The sequence below is a fragment of the Vidua chalybeata genome, chromosome 7 (genome assembly GCF_026979565.1).
Source record: "Vidua chalybeata isolate OUT-0048 chromosome 7, bVidCha1 merged haplotype, whole genome shotgun sequence".
Taxonomy (NCBI): Eukaryota; Metazoa; Chordata; class Aves; order Passeriformes; family Viduidae; genus Vidua; species Vidua chalybeata.
In genome coordinates this window covers 28427254-28452668 of record NC_071536.1, presented here as the reverse complement: position 1 = coordinate 28452668, position 25415 = coordinate 28427254, and the positions used below count along the sequence as shown (strand labels likewise).

Below are 25415 nucleotides of genomic sequence, written 5' to 3'. Positions count from 1 at the left end.
GTGCATTCTTCCCTATGATTACTCCATAGGTTTCTATTTGTATCACCTGTTCTGGATCCTAAGAGCAGTTAGGGACTGGTCTGCTAAAGCTTGCTGCAATTCAGCTACTGTTCTTGAAGTGAAAGGCTTTGCAAATGAGAGATTCATTACTGGTTGCCCTGATGTGGCATGGCATCATTACAGGGGGTGCAGTTATCAGCTGTTCTCAAAGCAGGCCTATTTGCAAAGGGGACATCCATTAGTACAATGTGATGTACAGTGCTAACATCACCATATTTAATGAGTCTAATTAAAAAGAAATTCAGCACATGCTTTTTAAGCAAACAGGGATCAAATTCCTTGCCAAACGAAAATATTATCTAATTTGGATAACTCTGTACAGTCATTTGGTTGGTATTATAATTTTAAACTGTGATTCAGAATACACATTGGGGACCTACCAGTTTCACTGCTGACTGACCCACTAACACCCCAGCTCACCCCAGTTGCTGCACCTTTTCCAGCAATTGCTGCCACAGCTGTTTCCGTGGGAATTCACTAGAACCCAGCTGTGGTGCTTTGATTTGGGTCAATGCATTTGTACAGGAACAGTCTCCTGTGAAAATGGGAAGATTGGTCAAAGAGCAGCCCCTTTGCAGGACTGCCAGAGATTTGTTACTGAGAGGCCTTGAAGAGTCAAGAGCTTTCCTTCAGCAAATCCAAAGTGGAACACCACAAATCAGTTCTTTCAAGCTGAGCTTTGGGCTCAGCCAAAAGGCAGAATGCAGATTTTTTAAAGATTTAGTTTTCAAGAGAGATTGTGAAGCAGTTACTGAACATGCCTTCCTGCTCTTCAGTCTGTTCAGCTAAGTGACAACCTTCACACTTGAATTTTCTGATGTTCACTGGTCACTGCCAGAACTTGAGCTGTGGGGCACTGGCCATAGGCTTTCCCCTGGCAGCTGTATGCTAAGGCCACAGTGCCCCAAGCTAAGAATGCTCCAGATGGCTTTTTTCCCCCACCTTTTTTTCCTTTTAAATAACTGAAACAATATGCTTACTGCCACTGGAGCAGCCTCTCCACTGATCTGGTCCTACTGGCACTGAATTTCTCCAGGAAGATGGAAAGACTGGAGGCTCTGGTTTGTGGGTCTCAGCCCAAGCTGTGTTTGCAGCAGCCACAGGGTTGCCCCAGGCCAGCGAGCAGGCTGGGGATTCTGGCTAAAACCACCAGCAGTGATGTGGCCAATGAGAGCTGACATTTGGGGCCAATGTTCCAAGCAGTGCATTTTTAAACTCCAACTCCAGCAGTGCAGATGATGAAAAAGTACAGAGCATTACACACAGCCCTGGGGGAGGGGGGCTTCGGTGCCAAAACTGAGACACGTATTTAACAGCTTCAAGCTCTGCTCATCTTCAAAATTCCAATGTAAAGACTCAAAGTCTCCCAAAGGACACCTTTTAAGATACCATCTATAATCAATTCAAGGCTGGAATGTTTTTGATTGTTCTTTGGCTTCTGCAGGATTAAATGTTTAATTAAAAGACCCTTATTTTAAGAAAGAAGATACAGTTTAAATGCAAAAATACTCTGTTAAGTGAAAAACCTTTCTCCAGGGAAAAAAAAAAAAGGACACTACTATAGAAATGAAGTAGTGAAAAGTATCTACTACTTAAAAAAAAATTAGTTATCTTGCCCTGTTTTTGAAAGAAAAAATATTTCTTTTCTCTTAAGCAGTGATTTTACCAAAGTTTGAAACCCTACAGAACTACAAATTAGTTTGAAGGCTCAGTCCAATTTGAAACATGGGAATATGACCTGTGATGCTTGTGGGAACAGCAGTGTGCCCTTCTAAAGTCTAAAACAGGTTTCTTTTCTTTTCCACAATGGCACAAACTGGCAGCAGGAAGCACCTTGGCAGGTTATAGCTGTACACAATTAAATAGAGGCTCCCAAAATAATCAATCCCTGGCACTTTCATAAGTCATTGGGGTGGAATAACACCATTCTCCCTAACTGCACACACCTCTTTAAAACTGTACCAGCCTTAATATTCCCTACTGGCTCTCCTGTTCCAACTCATTACATTTTATATTTCCCCACTTCAGCCATAAACTGAAGTCAAGAGTTGTACCGTCAATCACTGCTCTGCTCTTGGAGTCCTTTCATAACCTGCAGTCTGAAGGAAAAGCTTCCCAGGCCTGCATTTCCCACCATCACCCTGTCCAACTAACTGTGGCATGATTCAGATTGCTTGTTAATACATCCTGAGGCTCTAATAAGCAAGTTTCACATTGTTTGGAACATTTGTTTCACCTCCTCTGACTGAAATTTTAATGAGTTTCGGAAAGAGGCTTCATTTGGAACTACCAGAAAAGTGGGAAAACAAGGATACTTTCTCAGAGATCTTGGAAACAAAGAAGTAACCAAAAGGCATCTGAGCAAACTAATTTACAGCAGTATGAGAACTAAAAGCTGCATGCCTATGAATCTTCTGTGTGCCAGAGGGCAGAAGTGATGGACTCCTAATTTATGCAGTCAGTGATACAAGAATGATTTGTTTCTTATCAATCTGATGCATTCTCTGAGTTACAGAACAGATGAAAGGAAAAGAGAAAAATTGCAAAAAATTCTTCTGTTATGGGTCACAACTGTTACAAAATCACCTCTTCATTTAGAACATAGAATAGGATAAACTATTTCAGCTGGATGGGACCTACAAGGATTCTCTATTCCAGCTGCTTGACCAGTTCAGAGCTGACCAAAAGTTGAAGCCTGTTGTTAAGATGTTGTCCAAATGTCCCTTAAACACTGACAAGCTTGGGACATTAATCACCTCTCTAAGGAAGCTTGTTCCAGGAACTGATCACCCTCTTGTTGAAGAAGTGTCTCCTGCTGAACAGTCAGAACCTCCCCTGGCACAGCTTTGAATTATTCCCAAATGTCCTGTCACTGGATTCCAGGAAGAAGAGCTCAGCATCTCCCTCTCTGTTCCCCCTCCTGAGGAAGGTGTAGAGAGCAATTTCCGTATTAAATTACCAACTATTTTTCTTGCCACACCTAAACACAAAGCAATTGTGCAGGTGGAACAAATTCAGAGATCAGAATGAAATACGGTTCACTGAAAGATATCAAACCGTGAACCATATTCAGTGAACCACTGAAATATATCAAAGAGGTTCCTAGCTAGTTATCTGGTTAAATCCAGGGGCTCAAGTGTTTTCTGGGTTTTTTTAATCCTAGATCTCCATGTGCTCAGTGCAAAAGTGGTTCCGCTGATGCAAGGAAATTACCCAGTGTGATTCAGCCATTGGATGCATTTTCAAGGCTGAAGCATCAGGGTCCTAGAAGAGCATCCTGGGCTCAAGTCAGCCAATTTACAGAAATATATTGTATTTTGTGCTATGCAAGCAAGGATTAGTTAGTTATATGACTGAGGTCCTCACGACTATCACACAACTTGTGGTTTCTCTACATGCACCCCAAGAGCTGATAAAAGTTGAAGGGGATATATGAATTATCTTTATTTAATCCCTCAATGAGAAAGAATTGTGTTTCATACAAAGTAACTCTTATGCAAAGACTTAAACATAAAAGACAGCAAATTAGGGAAAACAGAACAACTCAATTTGACCATAAAAGATAAAACCCCTATGATGCAGATACATTTACAATTATGGAAAACATTCTTAAATATCACAGAAAAAATTAAGAGCAAGTTACCTTGCGATCTTCTTTAAAGACTTCAGCAGCAGTTGTGAAATGTGGAATGGCATTTTTACAGTGAGGACACCCTGTTTGACACAGGAAGAAAAAGACATCATAAACTTTAGTTGTAGGAAACTCAAGAGACATGGTGAGTCAGTGGAAAATCTGAATCAAAAATCATTCTGAACAGGAGCTCTCCAGTTCTGGAATGAGCAGGACAAAACATGTGTCAGCTACATGAAAGTAAGCACATGTTGAAGATCCCTGAGACTTCAAGGAGTTTACATGTACATTTACAGTTATGTGACATCCCATAATAGGGGCCAGTGTGCAGGAGACTTTTCTCCATCACCAGTCCCCTAGGGCACTTCCAGAGCACCAGCCACAGACAGACCATTGCCCTGCTCTGTACCTTCTGGTATTGCCAGGTAGGTTATTACTGCTGTTGCCACAGATACAAGATACATTTGAGCATGGGAATAAAGATAGCACAGCTGGGAACAGAAGGAGGCTGGGAGTTGGAAAGGAAATTGCTGGGAGCATTTATAAGTATTTGGAAATGGCCTGTGTTAAAGCCAAGCCATTGGGAACGTAAGGGAGAGGAAGGTCAGACATGTTTCATGGATGGAGGGCAAATGTCCAGTCCCAGGTTAGGATGACTGCTGCTGGCCTCCCTGGAGATCTTCCTGCTGTTCTCCACAACTGGGCAATCCCTGAAGAGTTTTACAGACACTGCACATGGGAACCTCAGAGCTTTGTATGGGAGACGGGCTGATACTTCTTTGTACCACTGCAGCACTGAACAAAAGGCCAGCTAATCCCTTGCTTACACTGATTTGACTCAAACATTTCAGAAGTCACAGAAGGGAAATTAGAACTGTTCTTTTGATTCAAGGTTCAGATATGAGTGCTCTTAATTCAGAAGCAATGTCTACAAATTATTGTCTATGAATAATCTAAACTCCTCTCAAAACATCATTACTATACTAAGTAAGGCTTTGAAATGCATATGTGTAATAAATTACTTTTTTACAAACGCAGCACAGAGGCTGATTCCAAGCAAAGACTCAAGACACTAATTTTTGCTTAGATGTACATTGGAAAAGGAATGAACACACTTCAGTCAAACCTGTGTAATGCTGGCAAAGGAGTTCATCTTGCTATTATTTCTGGGTAGGAACAGAAAAATCACAAATTAGTTGCTCACAAACACCAATTACAGCTTATGCTACTGTTGTTTACCAGTATTTTACATGATGAACAAGTGTCTGTGTTACTTTAAAATCAGGACTGAACAAACACCCTCTTAGGAGACTTGCAGCCACCCTCCTAAGCTACACTCAGTCTTTCAGCTGACAAGAAAAATAGTATCTGTGCATAAACACTGCACACCCCTTTCCACAAAGGAAAGACTGAACACCCCTTCCAGCTTCACCAAAATATCATTTCATGGCTTACATGTGCTGCTTTGAATTTTAGAGCATTTCTTTTTTCGGAATAGGATTCTGAAAGCACTGCAGTGACACACCTGTGTAAATACACTGAGAGTCTGTGCAGTAGCTAAGAATACCAGAAAGTCAAGGGGATGTTTCCTGGGAAACTGAGGCACTTCTGTAAATCCATCTTCAAACTCTTTATGCAGCACAATGGCAGCTATGTTTCAGTGGGAGATTGTGCAGTGTTCTACAGCTTGCAAGCTATTAACCTTGTTGAGTTGTTCAGCATTTGCCTGGAAGAAAATGGTCATGAAAGAAAAGGAGGAGGAGGAAGAAGAGAAGAAAGAGGAGGAGGAGGAGGAGTCAGCTAGGGTTTCAGGCTGCTCCAAGGTCCATCAGCCCACTTTGGTGACCCATTTTCTCTCTTAGCACTTGTCTGGCCTGTCTGCCTGATACTGAAGAGCCTGCAGGTCAAGCCTGCCTCTTAACAAATCTTGGATAATTTCCTGTACTGTGGGGGGATTGCCTCGGTTGACTTGTTAACACTGCTCTACACAAATAAATCAGAACTGGTGACGACATCTAAAAAGAATTTCAGAAACAAAAAATGGATAAAAATCAGGCACCTCTAAAACAGGAACACTTGTTCTTAACTACATGTTGCAGTTTTTCTGGAAAGCACTTCCAACTGTTACACTAAAACATAAATGCTCTTAAAAACTTAAACCTTTCAGGTTCCCTTTTTTGCTTATGATCTTGAGCTTGAAATTTAGGTTTCACCAAAGAACATCTTGTAAACCCTCAATAAAAGATATTTCAGGACAGTAAGGCCTCTCAAAGCCCTAGAGAAGTAGCAGGTAAGAGCTCTTCATGAGCCACATTCCGCAAGAAAATGAGAACACAAATAACAAGCATATTTTTCTACACAAAAATACCAAATCTGATACCAAATCAAGAGAATTTACCTTCATTTTCCCATCTGAAGCTCCATCCCTCCTCCCTTCACTTCTCCCTTGGCCCAACCTCCTTTCTTTACTGCACTGTGCTCACAAAACTAAAACACAACCATATGGCTTTTGGCAGAGCTGCCTCCAAGTCCAGTAGGCATTTTGTTAGCCTTGGACATCCATCCACGGAACAGATGTGAATGCTACACTGAATTCCCAAGGAGTTTCAAGGAGTCACTGAAAAAGGGGGAAGGAGCACATCATATGGAACAGCAGAACTTCATCTGTTACAACTTAGAAGGATTGCCAAATGCAGCAAACACTTGGAAGTCACCCAACCCAGTCATTCTATTTAAAGCACACATGCCAAAAAAAATAAAAGCAGAGGTTGATGTCTTCATTTTGACAGACGGAAAACTTGTTCTCCCCATTCCCTCTTCACACCCACTATCACACGTTTATTTTAAGTGTTAACACTATCTTCTAGATTCGAAAGTGCAAGGAAAGGAAATGTACTGAGCACAGTACATGAGCATAGGAAGTGTGCAGCCTCCTTACAAAGGAATTTTCAGATGGGCTGCAATGGAAAGAGATTAAACTGGTGGCATATGAAGGTGTGGGTAAAGTGTCAAGAACCAAAAGGTCCTGCCCCTTCTCAGTCACTATGGACTAAACAAGCTGGAAAATTCATTTTAGTTTAATAATTTGGATCCTATGGTAAGACTTCCTGCAAGGACAAGAAGTGGAGTTTTAACTGAGCAGCACTGAAAAGCAGCACTTCTGGGAGCAGAGCCTTCTAACACAGATGCAGGGCTTTGCTTTAACAATTTTCTTTTTTCATTTTTACAACAGTGTCAAATTTGATCTCAACAGGGTTAAGAGCAGACATGAACTTAACAGTAATTTCCTGTACCTGACTTGAGAAATGTGAAAAAACCTGCTCCTGAAACATCCAGCCTTTCCACAGGATCCCAGTACTGGCACTGAAAACCTCTAATCATTCCTGCACATCTCAAGATAACTCCATTTCCTACTGCAGAAACACAGTTGCATCACCTGGTAGGAAAAACAAGAGAACTTGACATCTCAGGCACGTACAGTAGCCTGTGCTGAGGCCATTCCTTGTTCAAGATCAGCAAACAATACAGCTTTAATAGAGCTCTAGTCAGGAACTCAGCTCTGTGCTCAGAATTTGGCTCTCTGGAGGATCTCCCATACAGTCCATGGTGGTATCTGCTCCCCCTGACCTGCTGGGGCACGAGGGCTGCCTGCTTAAATCACAGGTCCACAACACCTGCAGCTGAGGAGTTCTGAGGTTCTCTTTGCCCTTGTAATACAAATTTTTAAAAGTACACAAACCCAGTATTTTCTACAAGATTTTTCTCCACCATTCATGTTGTAAAAGTTGGTAGAAGGTATGGTGCAGTCACAGCAGGCACCATCACATTCCTCACCTTGAAAACCAAGTAGTTCTCGACTGAGCCAGTATATGAGAAATATGGTTTCTGTGGGAAAAATTCAAGAGAAATGGCTGATGAAGAGCAGACAAGGGAAATCAAGCAAGCAAGCAAGCAGGCTTCACTCAGAGCCATTATCACTGAGGGGAGAGGGAGTCAGATTAAATCTCCTCTAATTAGAGAGGCATTTAAAGGAAAGCTAGTGGGTCTTTAGGGAGATGAAGTGATGGAAAATATATAACCCAGCTTGTTTTCCATGGACTGGATTTACTGATAGCAGGAACAACCTCAAGGTACAGCACCTTCTCAGGGTATCTTTGAGGAAAGACCCAAGGAGCCAGCACTGGTCTGGGCACAGAAAGGGGCTGGAACTTCATTCTTGTGGAAACACTGCTTTGAGGACTGTGAAGAAGAACTGCAGGGTTGAGCTGGATGTGATTTCCAAAATGATGCCACAACACATTTGTTACATGACATAAAACAAAGATAGTACATGGATAATAGAAAAATTTAACTATGTGCTCACATCACCTTGTGAACTGATTTTTTGGTTTTTTAAACAAAAAGGAGACTAAGGAAAAGATAATATAAACCCATTTTTCAGGTACAGTAAGAATGCCACTAAATTGATATGATGTAGTAGCAATTTGATAAATTTTCAGACATAATAATACCCTGTGAAAACATTCTCTGTAATTGCAGGATCCCATGGGATGCAGAAGGGATACGAAGAGGGTTTCAAAGCAATGAAACAACCTAGTGAATAACTTCCATGTCTTTATTACATTCAAATGGAGAATTTTTCATTGAACAGCGCTTCTTTTTTTTAACCAATGAATTGTTTAGAGATGATAGTGAGTCACAAGTAAAACTTAAGAGATTCTTAAAACTTCAGTGTACAAAGGTATTAGGACCAGATGGCAATTCTAAAGACGTCTCAAGAGCAGTGCATGAAACAGATGCACCCTGTTGTACAACAGTCACCTCATTACATTTAAAATAAAATTGTGGCAAATTTGCAGAACTGCCTAAAGGAATCAAGTCCTCTTTCCAAAAACACAGGTTTCTACTTGTTTAAATATGAAAAAACATCCTTTAAGTTAAGTTACTTCATGCTTTGTTTAATTTGAAACTACAAAGCCCAGTGATATAATATAACCTCTCTACAGTTGAACAGTACAAGGTTAATTCAGTTTCCTTAGAAGAGTGAAAGCTGTATTAGCATAGCACATAGAAGAAAGGTGAAGCTGTTTTTTAATGAATATAAATCAAAAGCTAACAATTTGTACAAAATAGATAAAGGAAGCAAATGGACATCAAAGCAATACCTACAGTCAGCAGAGGTAATAATGATGTTTTAAGTATATAAGGGGCTTTCAATGTATTAGAAGCAAAAGAAATCCAAACAATGCTAGCAAATATAGCTTTGAAGGAAAATGATGGAGTTGTCAAAACGAACTTCACTGAATATACAAATTAAAATAGTAAGCAGATGTGGAGAGGGACTCTATGCCTGACACCTCTGAAGTGCTGTTTGCAGTTCTGGGCCCACAAATCACCAATGAGTTAAAAATGGAGGGGGTTCAAAAGACCCATAAGAAAAACAATAGAACTGAAAGACATGTCTCATGGCAAAGGGAATCAGGAAGCTCAGTGTGTCAACAGCTTAAATCCAAAGATTAAGAAGTGATAGAAACCAAGAAAAGTCAGTCTCTAAATTTCATTATCACGAGCTATTCAAGCTGGGTGCCAAAGGCTGAGTAAGCTCCAGAGCTGGTTGCGTGCTGAAACCAGTCAAATTTAGACAGAAATTCACATTCCCCATCACTAGTGATTTTTAGTCTGAAAGGAAATGGTTTTCTAAAAGAGATGCTTTCACACAGTGGCTCTCTACCTGGTCAGAAGCAGCTCTCCTTGCCTTGCATCGCTGAGCTGAGACTGCTACAGCAGTGACATGGTCTGGCTGTCCTCGTGTCACCATCTCTGAGCGGCCGGAGCTGCAGGAGGCCAGCACTGCTCATGGGTCAGGCAAGGACGACAGCCCCTGCCAACCCTAACCTGAGCATCCCAACTAGAGCACTACAGCAGCACAGACTGGGCATTTTGACTTCAGAAAGCACTACCTTATACCTTCTGCCCATCAGTAATACACAATGATTTATAACCCTACCCGTGTTGTTGCCGTGCGTGCTTTTAGCATCTCATATGTAATAAAATCTTGATAAATAAAGTAACAAAGTGGTGTGCATATATTTTACATGAGTTTTTTTTTTAAGTAGAGAGTTTAAACATGCACACATTTTAATGTAGATTGACTGACTTAAACTGTCAGTACTTTCATACCAAAGTTCTGGCCACCTTCTTAGAGGAGATCTGAAAGCCCAGTGATTTGTGAGACCGTGGCATTTGTGCTGTCTGTGCTCTACCCTCAGCATGAGAAAGGGCTCTGCTCCCCCCCAGCCCCCGGCTTCCTTTAGTACCTCTCAACGGGTGATCTCAAATGCTTTAACTAATATCAATTAATTATGCTTCAAATTGCCCCTAAGAGAGACAGGCATGATTATCCCCCTCTGTCATTACATCCAAGGTTAAATAGAGTCAGGAAGAGGTTAAGTGACTCACAAGGTTCACAATCCTGCCTGACAGGGAGCCAGGCTGCAAGGTGCTGACTCCATTTGTTCAGCTGTGAAACCATCAGGGCCTCAGAGGGCTCAGCACGTGGCAGGATGGAGCCCTCAGCGTGCAAAGTGCAGAGCAGAGAATGACTTTCCAATTCCCCATCTCTGCTTGAAATCATCACCGTTTAAATAACAGGGGTAGATAGTGCCCTCTGTTACTGGCTTTTAAATGACTGCAATTCTCAGCAAGTGCAAGCAGCAACTCTGCACAGCTATCAAAGCCAGCCCGGGAGCTTGTACACCACAGAGTCAAGCAAAACCTGTTTCCACTTCAAGAGTTCCAAGCGATTAACTAGAATTAAAACCAGAATATTACTTGGTCAATCAAGGAAAGACAGGCCACAGACAGTAATTGCACAGATAAGAGCTGAAAAAGGGTATACTGCTTAAACCAAAGCAATTCATGTGGCTGCAGGAGTTATTGAATCCACAGGCAGATTTGAGAAAGGCATTTGCAGATGTAAGTGAAAGCTTAATTCACTTTGTTTAACCAGTAGAGAACTGGAGGGCTTTTTTATTGCATATCTGGACCCAATGCTCACTTGATGACCTGACACCATAGAATAATCATATCTCTAAGACACAAGATATTAGCAATTGAAAGAGGGTGACATGTCCTGTGATTTGAAAAATGTTACGAGCTTTTCAGTTAAGCATCAGGTCAACCAAAGTTTGACTGACTACTCTTAACAACAGGCAAACTATTCCAAATTTCACAGCCTGCTGGTGGATTTTGTTGAGTTTTTCCCAAGATATCTGAACTCTGATTTTGTAACACCTTGGAGGTATACAAATGAGACAAAACATACAAAACCCAAATTATTGGGAAACCACAGTCATGAGATATGAACAATTGCAGCAGCAACAAAGTCATCAGAGCAGGTCAAATTGCAAAGTGAGGAGAGTAAAAAGACTCGGCACAAAATTCTCGGACTGTTTAATCCAGTACAAAAAGCAAGGATATGACTCACTGCAGTGAATTACAAATGACATGCCAACACTCAGCATTTGGCAACAAGCAACCCTTTGAGATGGAAGGCTATACAGCAAGTCACCTCTGGACAGAAAGGGTATAAAGGCCAACAGTTACACCCAGAACAAACCTGAGTGCCAGTTCCAGCAGACCTGCATTTTCCACTGTGTCACTGGCCTGTGTAGCTTGAACAAAGCTGGCAGCAGCAATTAACCAAGCAAGCATCAGCCCTGGTTAACTGCAAACAGTTATAGAGCAAATGAAATAATTTTGTTTGATATACCAGTGGACACCACTAAAAGAAGACATACTGCTGAGTTAGCAACAGCAGAGCATTGGAATTTCAACTGCACTGATGCTTAAAAGCAGCTCCTGTCAAGACACTGTTACACATCACCAAAAAAAGCATTTGTCTTATTGGAAATGGGTTTCATGACAGTGCACAAGGATAGGTGGCATATTCATAATCTCCTAATGTACCCATGGTGACACTGCACCAACATAGCTGTGTGTCTGTGAGGAGAGAATTTCACAGGGCAAAAGCATGCACTTCCCTCCTCTTCCCTTCTCCCAAGCTGGAGCTGTTTATACACAGGCAATATTCTGCACACCAAATCAAGCAGCTGTAACATTTTAGGGTTACAAAACAAGAGGAGCTGGATCACCCCAACAAATTTTAGTTTACTGTCACCACTCCACCACAGCTGCTGCGAGCACTTTGTGTCGGTTATGCACAATCTGGGGAAGGGCAGCTCAAACTGTTCTCTTGCTGCTAATTTTTCTCCTCCTCACAAACACTTGGGCTAAGAGCAGATCTGCCAGCCTGATTGCAGGGACCACTCTATAAATTCATCCTTTATCAAACCCAGCCTGTTAAGGGGCTCTGTGGCATCAGCACTATGTACACCAAAAGGAACACACATTTCAGGTAATGCACCTGAAACAAGAGCACCACTGATGCAGGAGAGGAAGCAGTTAGTGGCAGAGCTAACATCAAAATTCTGCAGTGCCAGCCCACACAGGACTTAAAGCCTCATTATCAGAGGGTCCAGACCTCGCCTCTGCCTCAGTCAACAACCAGAAAATCCTTCCTGCAAGGGTTTTTGCCTTGAAAGGGATTCTTTCTGTTCAGCATGTTTTAAATAATTTTTTGATAGCTTAAGCTTCATTTACAAACACGCACATTTTGTTCAGGCTCTCGGATACAGCTTCCTAATCAAAACTTAACAAGATGTGCTTGCAAGTGACAGGAGAACCTCTTGGTGAGAGCCAATCTGAGGCCACCGTGGGACACTAAATGCATCTGTGCTGCTGCTGCTTTGCTCCGCACATCTGAACTCATAACTCAATTGTCGAGTATGTTCTCCCCCTCTGCGCATACTGCACACTGAACAATGTCACCCAAGTCTGTTGAGTGACCCAGCAGTGACCCAGACTGCTCATCTCAGGCCCAGCAGCCACAGGCTGAGGCCTCACAGCCAATAGAATTTGCCATGTCTTCCTACCGCAGTGCAGCTTAACCAACACACAGCATTAACTCCCCAAAACTGCCAGTGCAAAGGCTGAGATATGGTGCAACCAGCTTGGGCCAAGCTTGCTCCAAAAAAATAGGAAGGATGTAAAGGAAACACTACAGCTTCCTTCAGAACAGCTTTTAGATGACAGCTAGGGTCCCAGGGTGGGAGGAGCACACTGCCCTCCTGGCTGTCAGCAGTAACAGCTAAAAGCCATGAGCACCCTCTGTGCTCACAGTGTGACCCACTCTGGCAAGGACTCTCACCAAGTGCTTTTTGTCATTGGATATTCCTTGATGCATAACTTGGACAGAAGAAACCAAGCAGTTTTTGTTGTGAAAACACAAGAGGAGGAGCAGACCAAGATACAGAGTAATTAAAATATTCAACAAATTTTGTGGGTAAAATGAATGCAGGTTTGCTTAGCTCTCAACATTTTATGGGCTCCTGATGAAACCCACAGGGATGGGCACAACTCATTTAGTCAGATCCCTGTCTGATTTCTTACTGCTGAGCAAAGTTCTACCTGATTTCCCACTTCCTTCTTAATGGTCGCCAGGAGTTGACAGCAATAATGTCAATATTCCTGCTTTACTCTCTTTGTTTTACACCAGAACAATACCCAGGTACTATCTCCCACAAACACCTTTGATCAACACACAGCCTTTTAATGGCTCCAAAAACATCCTAAAGTCTTCTGGGACTTTATCAGATGCAGCACAGATTAGGCACCTTTATTCACTTCTTCCAGCCCTGAAAGAAAAACCCCACAAAAAAGTTTAAGTGAAGAACCAAAAAGGCTGATGTCTCTATCTTCACATTCTCTTGCAGAAGTACAGCCACTTGCTACATCCAAAAATACTTCATGAAAACCATCCTCAGGATGGTTTGCTTCTGGGTGTTCTCTTGGTACTCCTGTGGGTCAGGCTTCACCAGAAAATAAGTTCTTCCAGCTGGTTAAATTAATTTCTAGTGAAGTGAAAGTTTCACTGCTGAACACAGAACCGGAAATCAGCTCCCAGCAAAGCATTTATTAAAAATATCCATTCTGCGAACCCTGTTGAGTTGCACAGATTGAGGCCATTTGGCAAGTCAGTAACATTGGCAACTGCCCTCCCATGAACCATTAAAAGGGAGAACTTTCCCCCAACTACTTCCCATTGCTGCTGAAAGTCTATTTTTTAGAAGTGCTTATTAACTCATGTTTTGACACTAAAAGCAGAAACTGATTGAATTTGGTAAGTGCTTACTCCTGCCATTTAAAGTGACTGATCTAAAAACAGAGTGCCCTCCCCCCCATCATTTGGACCTGCTAAAGACTGGTCTATTATATATAATTCCTTTCTGACACAGTTGATTCATTTGTTTGGAAGCAGCAATCTCAACCAAAAAATGACATTCTTGTAACTCAAAAGTGGACATTTTCTGTTTCTGCGCAAGAATTAGCAAGGGGTGTTATTAAGCCTTTCCTGTTTAGAGAAAATCAGAACTGGATGAGAAAGGGGAAAAACAACCTAAACCACAATCAACAAAACCAAACCCCAAACCAAATAAAAACCCACTGTGTATCTCAGACTTCAGTATAACTATTCCTAGAAATACAGCATTGCTGTGTTGGAAGGAACTTCTGAAGATCATTTAGTCTAACTCCCTTGCTCAAAACAGGGTCAACTACAGCAAGTTGCCCAGCACTGTCTCCAGCTGGGTTTTGAATATCTCCAAGGATGGAGTCTCTTGGGTCAACTTGTTCAAGTATACAACCACAACCACAGTAAAAAAACCACCACTTCCTCTAAATGGTTATGCAAACTTCCCTGTGTTTCAATTTGAGCCCTTTGCCTCTTGTCCTGTCCCTGGGCACTGCAGAGAAGAGTCTCACCTAGCTTCAATCATTCTTTCCCCCCCCCCTTAATTTGTTTGAGTAATGCAGCAAAAACATCTCCAACCACAAAGACATTATTTGCTGGAACTTTTGTTACCCTTTGTGATTCTGACAACTAATCACAACCAACTGCTTCTATTTTGCACAATTTTCAGTGCTACAGTAGTAGGAGGTTAAAATGTAATAAATTGTCAAAGTCAAATCTCAATTATCTGGAATAACGGAGTGGAGAGAGCACATAAAAGTAAAAATGCAGATAAAACACATCCAGATAAGCTATATGAACAGGGAGGACATAAGAGAAAGAAGAAAGAAAAGTCAGGGCACTGATCCCAGAAAAGGCACCGATGCAAAGGGGTCGGCCCAGGACACCTCCCTTTAGTGTTGCAAGTGTTGAACCAAGCTCTGGGTGTAGGGCACAGGCCTGCAGCCACTGCCCTCCTGACCCTGGCTGGCTCAGCACTGCAGTCTACCTGCTCTTGTCCATTTGGCTCACTTTGCAACACAGTCTGTAGCCCCCAAATCCTGATCATCCATGTACCAGGCTCCATGTGCACACCAAACCATACTTGGACTAGTTGTCTCCTCTGCCCATTTCTGGACAAAGCCAAACAGTTATAAAAGTAAACTGAAGTAGGCTGATGGAATCCAGTAGCCCAAGGACTGGATTATGAAAAAAATACAGACACAAATCCCATAAACTCTCCCCAAAAGCTTCTCAAATGCTGGTGCATCAATCCTACTGCTTTCGAATACTCCTCCAGCCCCTCACAGCAGTCCCCACACATACCTGAGGCTTCATGCTTCCCTTCTGTAGATGGTACCATGATCTTCCTCTGATTTTAGACATTTTGGACTTAAAGGTACATCAGTGGGATGACAATTACATCTTCACAAGAGCTGCACAAGGGTCCAGAGAAGAGCCGGGCCAGGTGCTGTACAGCACAGATGCCAGCAGCCTGCCCCAAGTCCTACCCCTGAGTAGTTCTAACACATGCCAGCCCACACTCCAGCCTGTGTGGCATGGTACAGACCTACCCAAAGGACATCTGGATGAAGATCTGGTCCCAGGTCATTATTGGCACAAGTAGCACTGGGTTTTCTGCAGCAGGCACTTTTTCCCAAGTCAGTATTGGGAACCTGCCCCTATTCCTGCCTCCTGCCCCAAATCAGTCATTGCAGCACACACAGATGCTGCCATGCAGGAAAGGGAACATGAAATCAAGATCTCCATGGTGTCAAGTCCACAGGAGTGGACTTTTTCTCTCAGTAATTTCTAGAGTCTTGATTCTGATTCTCAGTCCTTAAAATATTCCACAGCCATGAGGAATAACCTTTACGTTTATGCTTCTTCACCCATATTCCAGGAGACAGAGTAATGAGCTCTCTATCTTTTCCATGTGGATGTAGCAGTCTTCTCCTCCAGAGTTAAATCACTGTGAAGCACTGCTCAGTACCATTAAAGCCCTGCTCAGCTCAGCCCTGAGTTATCAGCACAGCAGCAGATTGGTGGCTCTCCTATACATATTAAGTAATTTGGACTGGAAGCTGCCACAGGAAAGCCAGATCTCATTTTAATTTGCATCTAAGATATATATCTGTGACCTTTGCCTAAAGGTTTGTCACTCTAGCTGAAAGCTTGACAAAGGTCAGAATACTCAACTTTCTGCTTTAAATTCTAATGACAGATGAGAGATACATTTCTTAGCATAAATATTTATATACAAACATACTTTATATATGCATGTATACACACCCCCCAATCCTAAAATATCTCAGCATATGTGTAAGTGTAACAAATACTGCCACAGAGTCACAAGTGAATGGAGTAGCATACTGTGAGTCTGCCCTGACCCAAGATGTGGATTTGAATAGAAAAAGAAAATTATTTGAGGTAATGGGACCTTGAAATTTTAGCAGTGTTCCTTCTGCAGTAAAATAAGCGAGTTAAGATTAATTGGCAATGTAAGCTTCAAGACATCTCAAGATAGACAAGATGGTAAACAAAAGCTAATCTATAGAGTTTAACAGAAAGCACATTATCACTGCACAAAAGCTTAAAAAATATAGTGATTTGAATCATTGTAATTATTCTACTGCATTAATGTTCATTTCATAGAAAATGAAGATTTAAAATACTTATCTGGTACTTTCCCCTGCACCCAACAAAGTGCTTTGTGCTTTGCTCACAGACACTTCCACATTTAGAGAGAACAAATCAGAAACTGAGCATGACCCACGTACTGACACCACAACAGCAACGCTGTCTTAGGAGTCACAGGAAGGCCAGATGGGGTTCCAGTTAACACCTCTCTGTCCTGTATATAGGTGGTCTCATGCAGCACTGTGTCAAAAACAGTGCAAAAATGTGTCTGAAGTGCAGCCTCAAAGGACCTAACAGTTTTACATCATGCAAGCCTTGTTTTTACAGCCTGCTCATACAGAAAGGGTCAGGCTCATCTTTACTCACCCCTCCTAAAGTAAGGCTGGAAGTCAAACGGCAAAAAATTAGCCCATCAGGAAAGTTCCCTCATGCTTTCAACCCTGGGTGTTGCACACTCATCATACATAGAGTCTTTGCTTTAAACGTGGCTTTAAAAAGGATCAAGAATCTAACTGTCTTAAAAAGATGCAGCTAAAAACCAAAAGTGAAATAAATCCCTCTTATGCAGAAAGTCACTAATCGGGTAAAGAGAACTCAAGAGACAGTGAACTCCTAAAGCTTACCATTTCATGGGCAATCATTTGATTTTAGAATTACATACAACTTGCTCTTAACCAGCTGAGGTCCATGAATCAGAAATTCCTGGCACATGGGCAATTTTTAGTCAATAGTTGGTGGGAACTGGACTGGAAAAGGGATTACGACCTCTTCCGTTTTCTTTTACAACCTTCCAGAAATCTCCCTCCTGAACTGCACCCCTGCTTTCTCCCACGTCCCTTCATATGAGCCCCAAAGCATTCATGTTTAATTCCCTAACAGAAAAGCAAAATAAGGGGCTGCCTGATTAAACATTAAGGACCTTTTTCTCTCTTTATGGAAAAAAACTTTGATTAAATGGGAACAATTTGGTAACTGTTTATCTGAAGGTTATCCATTAATTGCTGGCCATGTGATATGGAAGAATTTTTTTTGCATCTGGGGGGGGTTAGTCATGGTGCCATAAAGGCACATTAATAGTATCTAATATTAAATGCCTGGATTATCTTCTCCCTTTGATAAACCCCTCAAAAGCTAAGAACTTGTACCTCGTCTGCCTGTCTCTGGGACTGCACACGAAAACAGAAGAGGTCCCTCTCATTCACCTTATTTATAAAAGGCCTGATTCTAAACTTCTCTAGAAATGTTCTCAGGAGCTTCAAAAACAAAGTGATTATGTGATGCATGCAAAATAATCTGAGAGGAGGAAGCTATGTCCCTAGTCCCAGTGGAGACTTAAATGCAGATTTATTACAGACAAAATTTATTCCATCAAAATTTGTTCTCCACCTCGTGGACTGATTCCTCCTACACTATTATATTGATTTCACTATTGAAGTGCTGCATGAATGAATCAGGCTGTCCATGTCCACTGTGCTACTATAAAGGATCACATTTTGTTATATGGACCATAAAATGCAGCAGGGAAAAATAAATCTGTTCTGTTTTTGTATTGCTGCCTGCTTTGGTGTCTGCATTAAATAATATAACCATTATATACTGTTTTGTTTCAATTTATAAAGATACAAATGATGGTGCTAATGATTTTCCCATGCACTTATATTGAAAATCAGCTCTTTACCCTTAAAAGTCTCTGGACAGCAAGGGAATTAATTCAGGATTTCACAGTAAATGTAAGGCTTATAAAACCCATCCTCATACAGAGGTTATTTACTCACATGGTGCATAGAACATGACAAGAGTGTGCTTCTTCTTCTTCAAGGACTCCCTGAAATCTTCTCCAGCCAGGTGGATAACACTGGTCTGTTTTTCTTCCCATGCAGGCTCAGGTGGAGGTGGTGCTTCGGGACTAGAAAAGATAGACAATGAAATTGGTTTGAAAATGCTTCTGGAAGTAGATAAAGGGACAGCATTGTCCTGGTCAAAATTAGCACGAGGGAACTGATGAGAAAAATCCTTCAAGGTGCCTGTGCAATAGAAGGACATACTCGATATTTCCAACACCAGGCAACAGCAAAAAAGATGTAATTTCTGGAACTCAGATAATTCAAAATACAATTTAAAATAATTAAAATATAATTTAAGTGACTGTAGTCAGGCATATGAGTAGAAATGTCAAAAAAAGACTTCCTACATTGTATCAAACATCTGGGTGGAAAAAACATTGATACATACCACTGTATCATCCAGAGGCATGAACTGAGAAGAACAGCAAGCAGGTGGAATCTATATCAACACTGATATAGGACAGCATCTTCCATTCAAATATCCTTTTTGTACTCTTTATCACTATCATGCAAACTTCTGTAAAGAATTTCATGACCTTCTCTAGAATTCAGATATTAAAGCCAGGATGTAAAAATCAGCATTGTTCCACTTGGAATACTGGGGGTGACTGAACCAGAATATTTTACTTTGCTAAAGAGAATGTCAGGTTTCAATTATGACTGCACATACTGGCTGGATCAGAGCAATCCCGCACACCTAGAGCGTTTCTAACAAAAATTCTGCTATTCACTAACTCACAGACCTCTCTCAGACTCATTAAATTCATTCCTGCTGTATCTTAAATAGTGATTACTTTGTATAAAATCATCAGAATGGTGCCACGGTATAAAGACCTTCATATGTCACCTTGGTAATAAATTAGCTTTTCCGACTTTCCTGACACTTTGAATGACACCATTTTAAGTTGTATCAGGTACATAAAAACCAAGTGGAAAAAAACTCAATTTTTAAAGTCCTTCTCAAGGTCACTTGGTGGACATTCATTGTATTTCCACCATTACTGATTTTCCAGTTTTTAGAGAAAGAGCTAGATGTGTTTCAGAGAAAGAGTTACAAGAGTTACACTGTGTGTCCTTTAGCTGAATTCCTCCATGAACACACTTGTTGTGAGCTATCACTGATTACAGTTACAGAGGTGAGACTTTACTCTCACACAAAATTTTCCTGGAATACTACTGCAGCAAGTGCTAACAACCTAGTGTGGCAGCACAATCACCAGAGAGGAACCACAGCCAAAGCCTGCATGGCTGCAACCACCCACTGAGACAGGTCTCTGCAACCTGTACTTGTATCACCAGCCTGCACCCCTGAGGCATCCCCATTTCCCCCAGCTTCAATGCAGCTGTGTCAATTCTACCCCTGTCAGAAAACAAGGGTGTTATTCTACTGCATCTCTAGCTGGGAGAACATCCAGGAGCCAAGAGCAGGAGACAAGTTGTCTGGGCTTCACCTGTACTGCTGACTAGCTGAGGCTGCAGACAAAAGTCTTCAAGAGGCACAGCAGTATCCAGAAGAATTGAGAGGAGAAGAATTGAGAGGAGAGGGAGAGGGAGAGGAGACCAAAAAACTCCACACAAGCTCTTCTGCCACCAAATGAGAGGGGGAAAATAAAGACTACATTCCTCATGCCAACTGCAAGTAATAGTTAAATTATTAAAATATTCACAAAACTGGCAGGTTTTCTTCCCTTTGACTAATGCAGAAAATACATTAGGCTTACAGTACCTAAAGAAAATGCATATTTTATATACATATGCATACTTTTACATACATGCATATATAATGCATACTTAAAGAGAGAATTGTACTAGCAATTTATTTTGAAATGGAATTATTGTCGTAATTTTCATATCAAACTTAATTCTGCATATTTCAGCACACACCCAAGAAAAGTTGGTTAAGGCACTCAAAGGTGCTGGTTTTGTTGGTCTTACTGGCTTTCCTTCAGCCCCATGTGGGTGGAATTCTAGGCATTGGCTCTGAAATGTTGGAAAGAGAAAAGTACAACTGCAGAAATTCAGTTACTAACACTGGGATTTGCTGCTTTGTATAAAGAGGGAACAACAAATGTTCTATTTATTTTTCAGAGCCATTGCTATTCCTTCTCCAGGGAAAGGCTTAAGGTATATTTGAAAAATATTTATTTTGGGAAAGCAATACCAGGGCAGCTATGAAAAACCCCACAGCAAATAAAGGATTTGGTGTATTAGAGACCATAGTTAACATACATGTTTCTGTGGGTTTGAATACTGGAATTCAGTGTGATTTTGTCAGCAAAGGATTTAGGCAGTGTTGAAGCTCTGTTTAGTTCCTCATCAAAGCCATCTGCAGGAGTCACTAACCAGGAACCCAAATACTATCTTAAAACCCTCAAAACTTACTTTTGCAGCCAGTCAATGATTTTCTTCTTTGTTCTGAGGTGTGGCAGAGTGTATTTCTCCTCTCCATCCTTAAAGTACTTCAAAGTAGGAAACCCTGAGATGTGATATCTTTCTGCCAGAGCCTTGTTGATGGTAGCATCGACTGCTGCAAGGACACCCGGACTCTGAAACAGAGATCACCTCCTGCAAATCCCAGCCACATACACACACCCCTTCAGCAGGACACAGTGGGCTTGGGGGCAGTCACTCATGCTCTAGGTGCCTTTGCTGCCTCTAGGACAAGAGGACATAGTCTTAAGCTGTGCCAGGGGAGGCTTGGGCTGGATATGAGTAAGAATTTATTCACATAAAAGGTGATTACACATCGGAATGGGCTGCCCAGGGAGATGGTGGAGACACCATCCCTGGAGGTGTTTAAGGAAAGACTGGATGTGGCACTTGGTGCCATGGTCTAGTTGACATGGTGGATCTTGGTCATGGGTTGGACTTGATTCCAATGGTCTTTTCCAACCTGATTAATTTTGTGATTTTGTGCACAGACATACAGAAAGACACAAAGAATTGATGCAAAACCAGAAAGGGACATACTATGGACTAAATGTTACCAGAGTCTTACCTGTTCCACTCTCATTTCTGATGGATTGTCTTTATATAATTCACTTTATAATGCTTAAGAGCCATTCCCAGAAATTGCATTTCCTCCCACAAATCCCTGTTTCTCCCAGAAGAAACAAGCACCACTAAAGATAAGTTTACTTTAAGACAAATTCATCTTTCCCTAACTTGTGGGTATCTTTTCAATGGACCACCTTTAGACAACAGAAGAACATGCATTTGTAGAGTGTGATTCATTGGATCCTTGTTTTTCTCATCTCCTCCCTCTCCAACAGCAATAAAGGAACTTGAGATGTCTCCAGAGAAGATGCTTAAAGTACGGGGGAGACCAATTCTGCTTCTCCTCCTGCATGGCATACACAGCACAAGACTGAATCAATATCACTAATACTTCTATTATTGGCTCTCTCTTCTCCAACCATGCTGATGGAGCACTTATGATGAAGCTAATGGAGTGGCGCAACCATTAAAAACAGAGTATTTGAAACAGGGATCACCCCCTTTTGTTTTCTTCCAAATCTAATTCATAAATAAAAGCCTATGTTTTTTCACATTCAGCACCTTTAAGTAAGGGGAAAAAAATCCATTTTTGGATTTGATCGTATTATGTATAAGGCCTACAGTAGAATACATAAACATTTTTCGATTTTGTTTTCGTTCAAGACAGAATGTTCTTTCTCAGACTTTGGCAGGGCTCATGCATTAGCGATGAGACTGTACTTTGGAAGCACATTTTGAAGGGTCCTGTGGGAGGATGAGAACAGCTGAATTTGTTGTAGGGAGAAAAGTCACTTTTATTACTGTAGTTATTTATTACTGATTATTTGAAGGATATAATAAAGGAAATTAGCTTACATCACTGGTTACATGGAGAAACTCTGCAGCCTTCTCATACTCTGGCTTCATCTTCTTACAGTGCCCACACCCTGCCAAAAAAAAAAAAAAAAATACAATTAAGTTGTATACACCATGGTTATTCATTGACCCATTCAGCCATTATCAAAATCCAAAACCATGTAGTAAAGATTTACTAGAATTTTGTATGCATTTTACTTAATATATTTGTGAAGCCTTAGTATGATATAGGATTTTTTTCAAAATGGCCACAACAGTTTAAACAAAGAATTTAATCTATTAAAAATAATAATAATAATACACCCCCGCTTTCACACCCACACCTCTTTCCTTACAAAAAGTACTATAAACATTTGTCAAGCCCATTGCTTCTAGCATGCTCTTGGGCAGAGCACAACCTCACCCATTTCAGTTTCCAAATCTTTATCTGCTTTAAAAAGAAACAACACAGCTCCTCACATGACTTTGTGACTTTCAGTGGAGGCTTACACTAGCACAGCTTAATAGAGTGATATAATTTGAATTCAACTGCACTGATAATAAGCCCTGCTTTACAGTGCAGCATGTCCCTGTAGCAAGGATTTGCACTGATTTAATCACATCAGTGTAATTACACCACCACATATGTTCCCAACATAAGCAGGATCTGTAAAACCGAGATAATGGTGCTTTCTCGCTTGTGTGAAGTTCTCCAGAGATCTGCCTTTACTTCACTGCTAAGTGCTGACATTACAATAAAGTAAAATGAATGTATGAGTGAGAAAAGCAGACTTAGAATACATTATTTGGGTGTAAATTAAATTGCTTTCAGCTGGTGCAGTTGCTTGCAGGCAGGCTGAACTTTCAGGCTCAGGTGAGGGTCCTGCCACGATGTGAAGTTACACTTTGGCACCTTCAGTGCACTGCTGGGCCTCAGTGACAGCCCTTTCCGTGTCCCCAAGGGACTGGCACAACGGCAGCCCCTCCTGGGACAGTGCCCAGGGACACAAGGGCTGGGGTGAACACCCAGCACGTGAGGCCCAGGTCTGACTGGAGGTGCAGGCAGCTGGGACAAGGCGCTGGCACGGCCCCGGAGCGCTGCAATCCCCGTGCAGCGCCTTGCTGCACCTCTCCCTCTCCCCTGCAGCAGCAGCCAGCTCGCTTTCCTGAGCTGTTATTGTTGGAAGGGGCACTAGACAGCCCAGACTTTGCTGAGCTTTTGGAAGTTGGATCAGAAGATACGGCTAGAAATGTGTTTCAATGCCTGCCAGCAAAAGCTCACTCTGAGGTGTCCGGGTAACAAGGCTGGGGCTATTTTTACACCATTGTCCAAAAGAAAATAAACCAAAGACTCTAAACCTCAGTGCTGCTTTGTTTCCCTCGGATGGGATGATGGCTGAAGCCAGCAGACACAAACCTGGGCCTGAACTCAACCAGACAAGCATTTGTTATATATAGCATAAGTCAAAGAGTGTTTGCAGCCAAGAAGCAGTAAGACATCCAGGTATAAGTAATTTTACCAGAGCAAACTGAGCTTCAGCCACCACAGCACATCATGGAACACTTTCAGGGCATGTTTATGGAACATTTGAACAACAACTGCAAATCCCACATAAGAATTACAGCAAATACCAAAGCAGTTGATCTCAGACCAGCTCCTGTTCAAACACCAGCTACAGTCCATACCACTTAGTCATCTGCACAGAGACCACAGCACTAAAGAGCCCCATGCCATTCTTTTAAGCAAAAACCAGTAATGTGGTAGGAGCAGCAGAACAAGAGGAGCTCAGCTGGTGGAGAAAGCTTTGCTTTAATTTTACACCATGGTGTGAGAATGCTGGGAACCTGATGCAATAGCTTCACAGGAGAATTCAGGAAGAAGCTGGGACAGGCTGAGGAAGAATTACTGTCTCAGCACTGCTTATCTTGGTTAAAAGCACAAAAGAGGCTGGAAAATGATTTATTTGTCACCCACAGAAAACTTGCAGGCATATGGCTTTGTGTAAGGGGCTGACAGATCCCTCTGACACCTGCCCAGTTTGATTTATTTCTCCTTTTAGGAGCAGGGAACTTAATTCATTTTGTGCTCTTCCTCACTTTTAACCAAAAGGCATCTCAACTCCCAGTTCAGATACCTGGAAACCTCTCTGAATTAGGTAGCTTAAATTTGTACAAACAATTATTTTCTTCAGGGCTAACTTCATCTTGATGGGCTTTACACAGTGTGTCCCTTAGCCACAGCGAGGTTGATACTGTGCTCTAGCTACTGTATCCACATAATCTACACTATATTCCAATTATATTACAATCATTAATTAGATCTGATCAACCAAAGGCATTAAAGAACCAGAGTTTTCACAAAGCTATGCAGAGGGGAAAAAACCCAAACCAATAACACAAGCACATTTTGCCCAGGAAATGGAAATATATCCCAAGCATCTAAAGATCATGTAAGTCAAATTTTGGATCAAGATATCCAGACCATGAAATGTCACTGTTCAGGTTCTTTCATGAACATCACACAGACATAGCACTACTGACTGCCACAAAGCTAACTCACTCAGGCTTAAAATAAAGGGAAGCAACATCAGATCTTTAAAAGGCACTTATATGCAAACTGAAGTCTTCAAATCTTTATTTTGAATGTATGTTCTACCCCTGACAGAGGACAGCATGATGTATCAGCCTGGAAAAAAAGTCACAACATTAAACTGAACCTGAGAGAGAGACAACAAATTTTAAGAGCTTCTCCCACAATAAACAATGCTTTTCTGGCTGTCTTCATGAGAATTTTGCTATCATGAGCTACAGCCTGCTTTCACCTACCATTGCAGAAAATGGGAGAATTACATGAAAAAGGAATGAATTACAAGTCAGACCTACGAACTGCAGACCAATTAATGTCTCCTATGACTATTTATCCGATCTTTGAATAATCCTGTGAAGATTGCCATTAAATTTTTGAGGCAAATGAAAAGATATTTAAATGAATTCCAAGGTCACTGCCTCTCCTTTGATTGCTACAGCAGCAGCTTCATCCCTCTGTGCTAAGCTCCTCTAG

The 25415-nt window shown here is 41.5% G+C and overlaps 1 protein-coding gene across 1 annotated transcript in view; it reads right to left on the bottom strand.

Annotated features, from left to right (window-relative positions):
• Nucleotides 1–25415, bottom strand: part of PDIA5 (protein disulfide isomerase family A member 5) — a 98618-nt gene that overhangs the window by 10600 nt on the left and 62603 nt on the right. The window contains exons 12-15 of the mRNA XM_053948181.1: nt 22376–22446; nt 20906–21069; nt 18455–18585; nt 3704–3774 (exon numbers count right to left, since the gene is read on the bottom strand). Coding sequence (XP_053804156.1) covers nt 3704–3774; nt 18455–18585; nt 20906–21069; nt 22376–22446 — 437 coding nt within the window. The remainder of the gene's footprint in view (nt 1–3703; nt 3775–18454; nt 18586–20905; nt 21070–22375; nt 22447–25415) is intronic.